We start from the raw sequence: 15000 nt of genomic DNA, 5'->3' as shown, positions 1-15000 counted from the left end.
ACAACTAAAAATAACAAAGCCTCACAATTTCAGTTATGCTGAAATTATTATTATTATTATTATTATTATTATTATTATTATTATTATCTAATGATAATAATGATAATAATAATAACATTGATAAAAATAATAATAATAATGTTATTGGCTCACCATAAACAGTATTATTATTATTATTATTATTATTATTATTATTATTATTATTATTATTATTATTTTGACATTTCCAGCTGGTGGCCGAGTACAACGGCGAGAACGTTACACTAAAAGACGTGTGTATGAAACCCTTGTATCCCCAAATGGACTTCTGTGTGGTCCAGAGTGTGTTGAATTTCTGGCAAAATGATCCAGACGTCTTGGAAGCTAGTATCGAGGAGGGGAAGTATACGAGCCATCTCCTTGATTGCTTCAGGTGAGATGGAAATAATTGGGAATATTCGCCGTTGCTACGGACTAAGTGAAATGGTTTAGCTTATTATTATTATTATTATTATTATTATTATTATTATTATTCTCATCATCATCATCATCATCATTACTATTATTATCATTATTATTATTATTATTATTATTATTATTATCATCATCATCATCATCATCATCATCATCATTATTATTATCATTATTATTATTATTATTATTATTATTATGATAACATACACGGGTAAAATGATTTCTATCTTGAGTAATCTGTTGATAGTAAATACTATCTTTATCATCATAAACCACCATATCGTCATAATCGTTGGTATCTTAATCATCATTATCATCATTATTATTTACACTATTATCATCACAATGTTTATTTGTTTTATTTCATTTAAAAGTATTATTATCAGTCTGTATTAACGAGATGTGGAAGATTATTCTCTGGCGTTTTTTTAAATGCCAATTTTAGTGAATCGTTTAGATGAAAGGAAGCCATCAAAAAAAAAAAAAAAAAAAAAAAAATCTTTACTAAGTAGACATGGACGATCAGCACTGACAATTTTTTTTACAGCAACTTTAACAATAATGATGATACCAAAGAATAATGATACCAAGAAGAATTTTGGAAATAAGCTTCAAGAGAAAATTCGTTTTTTTATTCATTCTTCTTTATTTTACTTCTTCTTACTTCGCTCCTTTTTTTTCTTTGACTAAGCAATTAACTGATTATATTCTTATTTTTGTGCAGCTGAAACCCTCCCATCAAGTTTCACTGATATTGGTTCAGTAGTTTCTACGTAATGTTCACAATGGAAAATCGTCTTAACTTTATTGTGTACTTCGATGTATTTTCTTCCAAATCTAATGGATTTGTTCTGAGCGATTCAACGTTATGAGTATCTGCCCTATTAAAAACTTTAAATGATTTCCATTAAAGAAATACCACTGATAAATCCTGACATCTCACTCCTTCATAACAATATCACCAAAAAGCCTTTATTTATCCATTTTTCTCTAGGAATCCAACGAACAACGACATGGTTAATAATTGTCTGGGAACGTATGGGGGACCTGTACTTCCTTACACGGCCGTCGGAGGATTTTTGGACGAAAACGACACCCTGGCGGAGAACCCACGGTACTGGGAAGCCGAAGCCCTTGTGATCACAATACCCCTGGTCAATTATCTTAAGGTCAAAGGAGGAAACAACACCGACCTGGAGCGAGTTAAAGCGTGGGAGAAAGTGTAAGTAGTCGGGCCCGGGAGTCCATTTTGTGGCCATGTGCAACTGTGGGAAACCTTGTATTTGAAATAGAATTAAAAAGTCAAGAAAACTTTAACGGTGGGTTTAGATTAATCTTGCCTTTTTGCATGGACAAGATACCTTAGTGTAGCCCTTAATTGTGATGAGTCATATAAGGTCTGGTGTGGACCTCGTTCTGTATGAGCTCGCAGGTTCATCGTATTAGATTACAACGTTTTCGGTAGTAAGAAGTTAGTTTAGTACACATATTTCGAATCTTTTGATGCCATGCAGGACACTGCATACTACTACTACTACTACTACTACTAGTAGTAGTAGTAGTAGTAGTAGTAGTATAGCAACATGAGAGTTCTTTATAGTCTCAAACATTTGTCAATCGCAGCATTAGTTTTTGGTAGAAAGCTCGGGAATTCCTTCTTTAATTTCAATTTGCTTTTGATATTATCAAGAATAACAATTACCTGGCAACAGATGCATCCATTATCCTAATAATTCAATTTATACAGTCTTCGGTTTAAATTTTGTTTGAAAAGCCTCTTTACATCTCTCTCTAACTACTTGATAAAATTAGTGATCAATTAAAAATGGAAATCTTAGATGTAATCTGATCAAACTATGTGAATATTTGAGTAGAAAATAGAATTGTATTCAATAATGACCTTCGTTGATTAATTTTCTTATTTTGCATGAGGGTAATTTTGAAGGTGTCTCTTCTCTCCAATCGTTCAATTAAAGAATTGTTTTTTTTTTTTTCTAAGGATAGGTTTAGATTAGGCTATAATGTTTCCGGATCCTATTACTTAAAAATATACTCGAGAGTTGACATACTGTACATTGTTTTTTTTTTTTTTTTTTTTTTTTTTGGTTAATACTGACTATTTTACTAAGAGTGATGCAACATTTGTCTGGGTAGTATGGAACCAGATAATTTCCCTACTGTATAAAACTCCAACTTTCATTAGTAGATTACATTAAATTCCATAGACTTCAACTTTGCCAAGGAATTTGCTAAGTTCCAGAAACTTCAACTTTGCCAAAGAATTTGCTAAGTTCCAGAAACTTCAACTTTGCCAAGGAATTTGCTAAGTTCCAGAAACTGCACTTTGCCAAGGAATTTGCTAAGTTCCAGAAACTTCAACTTTGCCAAGGAATTTGCTAAGTTCCAGAAACTTCAACTTTGCCAAGGAATTTGCTAAGTTCCAGAAACTTCAACTTTGCCAAGGAATTTGCTAAGTTCCAGAAACTTCAACTTTGCCAAGGAATTTGCTAAGTTTCAGAAACTTCAACTTTTCCAAGGAATTTGCTAAGTTCCAGAAACTTCAACTTTGCCAAGGAATTTGCTAAGTTCCAGAAACTTCAACTTTGCAAAGGACTTTGCAGAGTTTCAAAGACTTTAACTTTGCAAACGAATTTGTAAAAACTCTATTTATAACCATATTAACCTTATGTGAGACACAAACACACTCACACGCAAACACATTCACATGCTTCCTGCAACCACGATAATCAGTTCCAATGAAATAAAAATTAAGAACTTTTGCAGATTCATCGAATTCATGGAGGAAGTCATTGGGGAGAACAACCTGACATCAACTATGGACATCGCTTTCAACGCAGAGCGATCTATCGAAGACGAACTGGTGGAGGAGAGTGTCAACGATGTTGTGACCATCGCTATAAGTTACACCATTATGTTCCTCTACATCACGGTGGCGCTGGGAAAGATCACCAAGGATTGTGGAGGCATCCTGGTATGTTCTTGGGCGTTTGTCTTGCCTTTCATGGCCCTAAAAGAGAAGGAACAAGCTATTCGTACACTATAAACAGTATTATTATTATTATTATTATTATTATTATTATTATTATTATTATTATTTCTACTATTGTTATTATTATCTAATAATAATAATGATAATAGTAATAATAATAATAATAATAATAATAATAATAATAATAATAATAATAATAATAATAACATTAATAATAATTTTATTAGCACACCATACTCTATTATTATTATTATTATTATTATTATTATTATTATTATTATTATTAGCTAATCTATAACTTCTAGATAGACAAACAGAATGCTATAAGCCGAGGGTACCAACAAGGAAAATGGCCCAGTGAGGATAAAAAATAAGCAAATAAGTAAACTATATATGAGAAGTAATGAATCAAGAATATAAGTTATCTCAAGATCAGTAATAACGTTAGAATAGATCAGTCATATTATAAACGATGAAGAGACTTATGCCAGCCTGCTCAATATGTATGTATATATACATGCATATATATATATATATATATATACATATATGTATATGTATGTATATATATATATATATATATATATATATATATATATATATATATATACATATATATATATATATACTGTATATATATATATACTATATATATATATATATATATATATATATATATATATAAAATGCTGCATGTTTGAACTGCTAAATTTCCAGCAATTCAACTGTCTGATTGGGAAGATCATTCCACAACCTGGTCACAGCAGGAATAAAACTTATAGAATACTGTGTAGTTGGCCTTTTGAACCTAATGAAGGATATGGCAGGACTGTTAGCTTTAACTGCATTACTAACGTCCAATGATATTGGTGCCAGCGTCAATAGAAGTTAAGGAAAACTGAATATCTTCTTATCAAATTTTATCTCGTCTAAACGTGACATACTTAAAATGTTCAAAATTGCAGCAAATTGTGTACGTTGAACAGGCTTTTTATAGTCTATCTAGGAAAGATCAGTTTTCCTGTTGTTATTGTTCTTAAAGTATTTTATATTAATTTTTCATTAATTCTCATATTGTTTATTTATTTCCTTTCCTCACCTGGCTATTATTTCCCGTTGGTGTCCTTGAACTTACATCATCCTTTTTTTCCAACTAGGGTTGTAGCCTAGCTAGTAACAATAATAATAATAATTACGTAATGGCTGTCATTGGTTTGGATAATCATTTGATTATGAGAAGAGGGACAAATATATGTGCACACCATAATTAATAATGTTCTATAAAGTCATGTATTCATAATTATAGGTCCTGTTATTATGCTGAGATACTCCTTGGAAGCGACATGTTGCCTTTAATTTTCATATATCTTAATGAATGTCCTTTTATTCATAGAAATCTAAGTTACAAGGTAATGGCTTGAATTCACTAAATATTAATGACGATAACGATAATGCTAACAGCAATGAAAAAAAAGTATATTCCAATATAAACCAAAACTTTTTTTTTTTTTTTTGAGGCAACTCTGAACTGTTCCTAGCGTTTCTAATTCTTCAAGTTTTCTTTTTGTTTAATTTATTTTGACTTCCAGCATTAGCCTTCAAGTTTATCTTTCATTCATTTCGTATTTTCTATATTTAGTTAGCGTTGCCATGTCCTGCTACTAGCACCACCATAACTCCAACGAATGCTACTGCTCATGGTGCGTGAGATAATTATATTTCTGGTCAGACACGGGGTTTGGTAAATATGCGGCAACCATTTCAGAATGTGGAGATTTGCATGTGAAGTAGTTTCCAATTGCCTAGTGTAGACCCCTAAGCATTAACCTCAGCCCCTTTTCGGACCTTCAAAAATTTGTCAATTCATCTCGTACTGTCAATAACGCCCAAGTGACTTAAAAAGAAGCATACCCTCGTACATTGTAACTGACAACTGTCCTCGCCCCTCCCTTATCTCTTTCGGAAGTACATGGCATGCAAAATCTTGAAGCATTCCACATTTTATTTCTGAATTAATCCCAAGAAGAGTGCAATTCAGAGGAAATAGCCAATTTAAAACCATCTCCCGCTAGAGAGAAAGAGACAAATACGGAAATGTTCTTGAATGTCTTCAAAGAGCCAGTGCAGTTTAATCAGACCCTTTCCTTCCACGCAGGTCGAAAGCAAGATATCAGTTGGCCTTGGAGGCGTCTTCATCGTCTTGCTGTCTGTGGCTGGATCCCTCGGTTTCTACGGCTTTGTTCAAGTGAAGGCCACGCTTTTTGTGATTGAGGTAGGTCACTTGGTTGCCGGGGTATCACAATGCAACCCCGTTGGAGGGCAATGCTGTCAGGGCTCCTCACGCGAAGTAGACTACTGTAGGCATTAGTCAGGGTCTTTGCTGGTCAACCTTCTTTAAACTTTACCTCATGGTGCAACTGTATGGTTTTACCCTTATTGCAATTGGGTGCTGAATGACTTTACAGGCCCGGTGCCAAATTCATAAATACAATTCAATTCAGTTTTAGAGAGAGAGAGAGAGAGAGAGAGAGAGAGAGAGAGAGAGAGAGAGAGAGAATACTTTCTCGTAAAGAAGGATGTAAATGAAAGGTAGATGTGGGTCAAAGGAACACTGCAAAGACCCTTGATCAGTGCTTACAGTGCACTACTTAAAGTGCTCTAATGGCACCCTATGTCCTCGACATTTTGCTGATTTCTCATTTTGCAAGATTTTCTTGTTAACTACTAGGCCTAACCAGACTAGATCCATCACATCTATCAAGCTTTCTTTGTTTTCTTACGCATTGCATGTGTAGGCGTTATGGCTAACTATCATCTCTTGTGAAACAGGTGGTTCCTTTCCTGGTCCTAGCTGTGGGTACGGATAACATCTTCATTTTGGTCCAGACGTGGCAGAGGACGCCCAAGAATAAGGGGGAAACTACCGAGCAGCACGTGGGGCGTGTGGTTGGCAAAGTAGCTCCATCTATGTTGCTTTCGACGTGCGCTGAAACCTTGTGCTTCTTCCTTGGTGAGGTTTTCTTCATTTTGGTAATGGTGGAAAGTATTTATAATCTTACAAATGTACCCATACAATGTTTAATGTAAAAAACCTCAATACCAGTTTCTTGCATGTTTTATATTGCAATTGCTCCTTTTCTGATATAAGCTGTGAGTATATCATTTTCATGACAAGACGCGATCTTATTATCACCTCTGTCATATAAAGCTGTTAGATGCTCTATATTCTTCATATCCATATAAACTTCCAAACAATATGCGTGGATGTTGTGCGGTCATAATATCCTACTTTACGCATTCAATACTGGATTTTTTTTTTTTTAATACTTTTTATTATTACGAACTGGTATTACATATGCTCTCTTTAAGAATCGTTGCTATAGCATGCAGATAATTCTGTTTTTGAATCAGTTATATATTGCTAATATCATCTATTACTGTTGCATGTCTTTGAGATCCCCCATTGCTGTCATGTGCTCTGTTCGTAGCGTGTCTGACAATCCAACATTGCCCGAACTGCCAAATATTTTTTTTTCTTTTTTTCGAATTATAATCTCCATCTGGCATCAAGGTTTTGACATGAGGTTTCTGAAAGCTAATAATGATCCCTCTCATAGCAGTGGAGCTGCAACCTGAAGGGGGGATTACAGATTTCATACCTTGCAAAAAATGTAAGTTGCTTAAAATGAGTTGCAAATGTTTAAATCGTAAATAGTAAAGCAGTATCCGGTTTTACTATTTACGATTTAAACATTTGCAACTCATTTTAAGCAACTTACATTTTTTGCAAGGTATGAAATCTGTAATCTCCCCTTCAGGTTGCAGCTCCACTGCTATGAGAGGGATCATTTTGTCCAAGGCTAAGAGACCTCCCTTCGAAATACGTAGCTCTGTTATGGACGCTTGAAGTTTATCCTAATTTAGCTTGTGTTTTGAATAGATTGTCTTCTTAAATCGAGAACCGATGACAACTACCTGTCATCTTTGAAGCATGTCTAACTTACGCACACATTACAAGCAGTAATGCTCAATGGAATCATATGAGTATACTCATGACTTCTAATATATATCATCTATCAAAGTAAAAGACCCATATTCAGGACGGATTATCAACATCTCTCTCTCTCTTCATGTCGCAGGTGGCCTATCAGACATGCCCGCAGTGTACGCCTTTGCCTTGTACGCCGCCCTAGCTCTCCTCATCGATTTCTTCCTGCAGATGACCTGCTTCGTTGCGTTGTTGACTCTGGATGCCAGGAGGATAGAGGTGAGTAAGGAGATTCCTCTGATGAACAGAGAGAGAGAGAGAGAGAGAGAGAGAGAGAGAGAGAGAGAGAGAGAGAGAGAGAGATTTGTAGCAAAATGAAAGGTAATAAGCAATTATATACATATCTATTATCTATCTATTTGTCTACCTATCTATTTATCTATTTATATACTTACTTACATATGCACGTATATATGTACATCCGTAATTACACATGTATCTATCTAATTATCTATCTAAATACACACATATAAATGAATACACACACACACAAACACATACATACATATATATATATATATATATATATATATATATATATATACAGAGAGAGAGAGAGAGAGAGAGAGAGAGAGAGAGAGAGAGAGAGAGAGAGAGACTAAAACATTCACATAATTGCGACGTGCAAAACATCCAACCAAAGACTATATACTGAAGGAAGATAGGAAGGCTCAAAATGGAATGTTAATACGCTAGTTGGCAACTCCAAAGTGAACACAATAGTTGGTTGCTCCGATTTTAGATGGCGTTGTAGGTATACATCGTTTGTCGTCTGTTTGTTTATATTCAGAATTTGATAGTTGACTCAAACGAAAAATGGCGCCGACAGTAAAGAAGTCACACAAGTGTGTTGTGTGCCATAAACAAAAAGAAACCGATCCTCATTTGGTATTTCACAGGTTCCATAAGGACAAAGAACGGTGAGTCCAAACAGTATAATACATGCAGTATGTGCTACTAATGAGTAAGCCCCACTGATATTGGATGTAAGATTAAGGCAAGACATCCACAGTAAATCTCTTTTGTTTTTCATTTTTTGTCGGCTTGTATGCTACCTTATTTCTATTTCCAACCCCCGTTTGATTATTTTTTTTGTGTGATACAATTTTGTGTTATTTTGATCCTTCTGATTGTACATTTATACATTTATTAGTTTATAATACTAAACTATACATGAGTGCATCATGCTTTTCCATTTCAATAAAAAATAAAATACAATTGTGTTTTTATACACCTAATATCTCTCCATCTTACAGTGGCCTACAAACTGTAATTAAATGTATGCCTACACATAAGCATTTGTGGTTAAGTTTAACAAATCAGATATACAGTATGTTTTAATTTATTCGAATGTGGTATTGTATAGAACATTTAAAAATGGTTGTAATATACTGTACAATACTTAAATTTGCAAGAAAATTAACTAAATCATAAGAGATATAGCTATTGAATTTCTAAAAAATAGACTGAGAAACATAATTTGCAATTTAGTTACCTAAAATTTAAGAATATCATGATTATATGAGTAAAATATACTGACATAGTAATGCAAATTATGAACAAATATGTCGCAAAATTTACAATCGAATTTCATCCTATATACCCGTAAGCATTACCGCTCTGAATGTTTGGTTGCTCGCTCAAGAGATGGAGCCATTCGTTTCGCATGGGAGTATCTGGCATCTTTTCATAGCACACTCATTTGTGTGTTAAAAGCCTGAGCCTTCCTATCTTCCTTCAGTATATAGTCTTTGCATCCAACCTTCTTCATGAGTGTTTACAGTTCCCTCAATGATTTCCTTTTTTGAACAGTCGAACCGCTACGACATCACTTGCTGCATCAAGAGATCTTCCAAGAAAGTGGACAAAGATGAAAACGATGACGTTTCCTGCTGTTACAATATATTCCAACATGTCTACGCTCCTTTTGTGCTAAATGTAAGTTACTCCGTAACACGAGTTCTGCTGTCTATGTTTTTCAATGCCACTTCAAAAGTTTAAACTTGCAGCGACTGTTTTTATGCTGAACAGGCTGACATAAATCTCTTTTTATATTTTGTATATGCATGATCTATTTTAATGATGTTACTGTTCTTAAAGCGTTTTATTTTATTCGTACATTACTTTTCTCGTAATTCAATCATTTCCTCATTTCCTTTCCATACTTGACTAATTTTTTTTTATGTTGGAGTCCTTGGGTTTATAGCATTTTGCTTTTCCAATTAGGGTTGTAGTTTAGCTAATAATAATAATAATAATAATAATAATAATAATTTGGACATAGGAATTTCCTCGCTCTGAGGAAGAGCACCATGTCACACCCTTACTGCTCTTTGAGCAATCAAACAGACAATCTACAGAGAGATGGTAGAGGTGGTGGGCGGGGCTACACACTGGAACTCGATTAACAGTTAGGATGCGACAGGTTTGCAATTCCCCGGAGTGAGGCGTACCAAGAATTACTGTGTCTAACTGTACATTTTGCATGCACACACTCAATTTTAGTTGGGAAAATAAATTAAGAGATAGAAATCTGAAAAGTAAATTTCTATTTATCGTAGATTTTTATTCTTGATTTACATTCTTATTTCTTATGTTTACTGTATGATTAATCATTTTTTATCCATTAGATTTAATTTATATTATATTTTTTCCCTCATGAAATTATTGAGGCCTGCTGTATAAGAATCAAGGTTGAATCATATGGCTGGTAAATCTCCTATTTTTTCTTAATAAAACAATGAAAAAACAAATTATCAAGGAAGAAAACAGAAATAAGGAATAAACCACAAAATAGAAAAGAAATTAACATGAATAGAAATGTTGAAAAAATGAATAATTTACAACTCCAAAATGGGCCAAATCGTCCTCCTGCTTATCAGAAAAGCGTGGCTGATAGTATATCCCCTCATGTGCAATACCACTAGATAAAACAATTATTTATTATTCATCAATAATAACAGTTTTGAGTTAATTATTTCCTTAGCCGTCTTGAAAATTTGACACAACAGGGATTTTCACCGCTTTATTACTTCACAACCAATCAGAAATTTATACCCTGCAATTAGAATTTAAACCATTAGAACTCTCGAAATGGTTATTATCCTCAGTGTTGACTTTGACACGTGAGTCCATACAATGGCTTCAGTTTTTTCATTCTCCTCTCATCATGCTCTATCATTTACTGCTGTTTTCTTTTCCCTTAGTCAGCTGCTTTCTCTATTTGGCCTCTTGGGCTTGTAACAATTTGCTCATTAAATTTAGAATATGACTACTATTACTATTAATAGTCATACTTACCAAATGTTGTTATTAAAAATGGGATAGAATACTCCTTACCAACTACAGGTCTCCATCAGGTTGACGATTGTTGGTTTAAAAAGGTGAAAATTACAGCCGTTCGTTCTTACGTGGGCTACCAAATACCAAATTATGTTACCTACCATGAGCAGTGCCACTCGAAGAAGCCTTCCATTTATCCAGCCAAATATTAGAAATTCTCTTTTTTTTTCTTTTTCCAAAGGACGTCGTTCGCTTCGTCGTGCTGGTTGTCTTCCTCGGAGTCTTCTTCTCATCGGTGTCGCTAAGTCAGCATTTAACAGTGGGACTTGAACAAGACATATCAATGTCCAAAGGGTCGTCGGTCCTCAAGTATTTCGAGGTAATTATTCTCAGAAGATTTTGCTCCATTGAAATATTTCGATTATTTATGCTACTCTTAAGAAATTTAGGTGTCGAAAAAATATTACGTCGGCGTTCTATATTTCTCACTGACTCCTTTTTGGATATAAAACACGTGTTGACCAGTTAGTAAAAAGTGTTTGATACAATGGTTGATTGACTCAGTCAATCGATCATTGCATCATTGCATCCATCGTCCACAAAATTTGCTGAAAAATTTCGTAGATCTCATTCCACCATCCCCCAAAAACGTATTTTTATCTCTAAAATTTGTATTCGATACTTTATAAAATATCTGTTCATACGAGAACAAAAGGGGATTCCTGTTCAAATAAAGTGAAGGTTACACATTTGTTCACAAGGTTACGTTACTATACGTTACAAATCGTCATACTGTATTGTCATCCGCGACGTTTCCATTTCTTCAGGTACAGTTGTCTTCATTTATTTCGGTACAACTCAGGTGAAGCTTAGGAGACGTTTAACAACTGTACATTGTAGCAGGTAGCCTAACGCTGTATATAGCAACAGGGAAACAGTTGGCAACGCTGTCTATAAAACAAAGTAGTGGATTAGAGGCTTTATTTTTTAATTTGACGAATTTCTGTCAATATAGAAATCTCTATACAGCACTTAGTAGAATTGATAAAAATTCTTTAGCTCATATACTTACAAACTTGGCGACTTTGTTTTTAAGGAAGCATTATCAGCAGTTTTTACTTACTCTAAACAGTGTTAATATCCCTGCTTGAATTTCTTTACGGTTAATAGTGTTTAAGTTATAATCCTTATTTATGCCAACGAATGGTTAGATGATGGGATGTATGTATCGACATATTTTACGACTCTCTTGTGTTAATTATGGTAAAGATTTTAAGAAGCGAATGTTACAGAAAACAATTAAAATGATAAACAGGACAAAAAGGTCAGAAACTTGTCTTAATACTGGCTGAAAAAATAATTATGCAATGGGAAAAATGATATATATATACACACACACACACACACACACATATATATATATATATATATATATATATATATATATATATATATCTGTATATATACACACACACACATATATATATATATATATATATATATATATATATATATATATATACGTAAGTATCTATATATATATATATATATATATATATATATATATATATACATATATATATATATATATATATATGTATATATATATATATATATATATATATATATATATGTGCATGTGTATACAGTATATATGTGTATATATGTATATGCATGCATATATAAAAAATGTAAGTATATTTATGTATATCTACATATATATATATATATATATATATATTGGTATGTGTGCACGTGTGCATACCTTTATTTGTAATACATGGAAGCGCATTCTGTTGGCCAATTACTCATCCATTAATGCATTTTCAGTTCCTCAATCAATACTTATCAGTGGGCCCGCCGGTGTACTACGTAGTGAGGGAGGGATACAACTACACAGACCCCCACGAACAGAATATGATTTGCGATTTCAACGGCTGTGACGAAGATTCTATGTTGCAGCAGATATTCATGTCATCGCTTCAGCCAAATATGTAAGTTGAGCAGGACGAAATAAATAAAGTCTCTCTCTCTCTCTCTCTCTCTCTCTCTCTCTCTCTCTCTCTCTCTCTCTCTCTCTCTCTCAGTACGATTTTGTCTTTTTATGTGGTATGTAAGTTTCTGAAAAATCCTTTGACTTTAAAGTTTCTACATTCATTTTTCCATAACGCACACGCGCAATCTCTCTCTCTCTCTCTCTCTCTCTCTCTCTCTCTCTCTCTCTCTCTCTCTCTCTCCTGTATTTTACTTAACAACGCATTAATTGTATAATACAGAGTTCTTTTCTGTATTAGGTCTTCTTCGATTACCTAAATATTGCCTAATCCTTTTTCCCCTTCAGAGTAAATAAATATATTAATAAAATTCGTTAAGAATGTTACCGCAATGGATTTTTACTAATCTAAACGTGATTGTTTATATGAGTATGAGTTTCTGTTTTATTAAGAGATATTGTACTAACTGGTAATGTAAGCGACAATTATAGAAAATTATTTCAATTTCATTACGGTGATTATTAGAAACCAGAAATTATTATAAATTTTCAATTAACATAATTCATATAGACAATTACTGGGTGTATTATGATAGTGCGACAATATAGAATGCATATTATTATTATTATTATTATTATCATTATTATTATTATTATTATTAGCTAGATCACTACCGTATTTGGAAAAGTAGCCCAGTGAGGAAAGCATATTGGCAAATAATCTAAAAGAGAAGTAATGAACTAGAATAGAATATTCTAACAACATTAAAAAAGATTTTATATATACATAATATTGAAAAATTATTTTTCTTTTTCAGAACGTACCTAGCATCAGGTGCCTCATCTTGGATATCGAATTACTTGACATGGATTTCAGACCAAGTGCTGGACGACGGTTACATGGCAGCTTGCTGTCGGCTCTACCCTAATGGGTCATTCGTCGACAACTCTCGTGAGTTTTGCTTGTAGCTAAAGATCGTTTATTCAGTTTCTCTTTAAAGGTTTAAAGGCCACTCATGAATGGCAGAGGTAAGGGCCAGTGACAATGCCCATTTATCCATGTGACCATCGCCATAGCAACCTCTCCAGCCAATCTAAGACCAGGGAGGGCTCATGCAATGGCTGCTGATGACTCAGTAGGTAGACCTATAAGTTCCCCCCAACTCCCACATCCTTAGTGTGCAAGGATGGTGAGGCTACAGACACCACAAGAAACAATCGAGTTTGAGCGGGACTCCGCAAAACGTCAGCAGGAACGTTTCCAATAGACCACCACAAAACTTGTCGGAACGCAGTTTCATTCATCGTTTTAATTACAGTTCTTTTTTTTTTTCTTTTTTTTTTTTTTGTCTTCATGTCTTGGAACTTTACTTATAAAAATAGTTTATTCTTTGACAGCTGCAGCAATCTTATTTAGTTTGGGATGAGAGTCTATTAGGTATTCTTAGTGACAAGATGAAGAAATCAAATCACTAGCTTTTGTATGATGGTATTAAGAGAAATATATTAATAAATCCTTGAAATTGTCTTTATAAAGGAGGAGATTTTGTAATTTCAGGTGAAACGTTTCAATTAAATTGGATAACCAAAGTAACGATCCATTCCAATATTTCAAAATTCTGACTTGGATAACTGTTTCTTACAATTGAGCATGTACATTCTATTTAGTTTTCGGTTCGTTGCTCATAAATACGAAAGTTTTTCATGATGACAGATAGTTTCCGTCTTATAACCTTACAAGCAGCCAGTATTATCAAGATAGGACGCAATTCTCTGTCCTTAATTCTAAAGCATTCTTACATAGACTCTAACATCTTGCGATTAACTGGATAAATGCATAGTTATCTTTTAACTGACACTTATTTATAAAATTTGCTTGCATAATAATCACTCGCTGCGTGGTGGGTAATATCATCTCACCTCGAGTCAATATAGTAGGCTAGAGAACATCATCGGATCTCGTGCTTCTGTTGACCATACCTCAAATATTGTACTTGGTAGTTAGTGGACTCTGCATACTTATCAGACTGCATGAAAAAGTTCCATTTACAAATATAGATTTAGGAAAACCTTACATTTAATGTTATCGTATTTGTAATATCTTTTTTTTTTATCAGTGGAATTCGTCTTTGAGGCCAGTGCTACATGTCTCGAGCCGGAGGACTTCGTCAACAGCACCATCGTGGACCGCCCGAAACCAGAAAACTTCATGAC

The 15000-nt window shown here is 33.8% G+C and overlaps 1 protein-coding gene across 1 annotated transcript in view; it reads left to right on the top strand.

Moving 5' to 3' along the window:
• LOC137616345 (NPC intracellular cholesterol transporter 1-like) overlaps positions 1–15000 on the top strand; it is a 47666-nt gene that overhangs the window by 24083 nt on the left and 8583 nt on the right. The window contains exons 11-21 of the mRNA XM_068345999.1: positions 231–412; positions 1448–1675; positions 3238–3445; positions 5619–5735; positions 6293–6473; positions 7603–7730; positions 9324–9449; positions 11035–11172; positions 12624–12787; positions 13605–13738; positions 14904–15000. The exon at positions 14904–15000 is cut by the window's right edge and continues 276 nt beyond it. Of these exons, the coding sequence (XP_068202100.1) occupies positions 231–412; positions 1448–1675; positions 3238–3445; positions 5619–5735; positions 6293–6473; positions 7603–7730; positions 9324–9449; positions 11035–11172; positions 12624–12787; positions 13605–13738; positions 14904–15000 (1703 nt within the window). The remainder of the gene's footprint in view (positions 1–230; positions 413–1447; positions 1676–3237; positions 3446–5618; positions 5736–6292; positions 6474–7602; positions 7731–9323; positions 9450–11034; positions 11173–12623; positions 12788–13604; positions 13739–14903) is intronic.

Source organism: Palaemon carinicauda, chromosome 22 (assembly GCF_036898095.1).
Source record: "Palaemon carinicauda isolate YSFRI2023 chromosome 22, ASM3689809v2, whole genome shotgun sequence".
Classification (NCBI taxonomy): Eukaryota; Metazoa; Arthropoda; class Malacostraca; order Decapoda; family Palaemonidae; genus Palaemon; species Palaemon carinicauda.
This window is presented reverse-complemented; position numbering and strand designations above follow the sequence as displayed.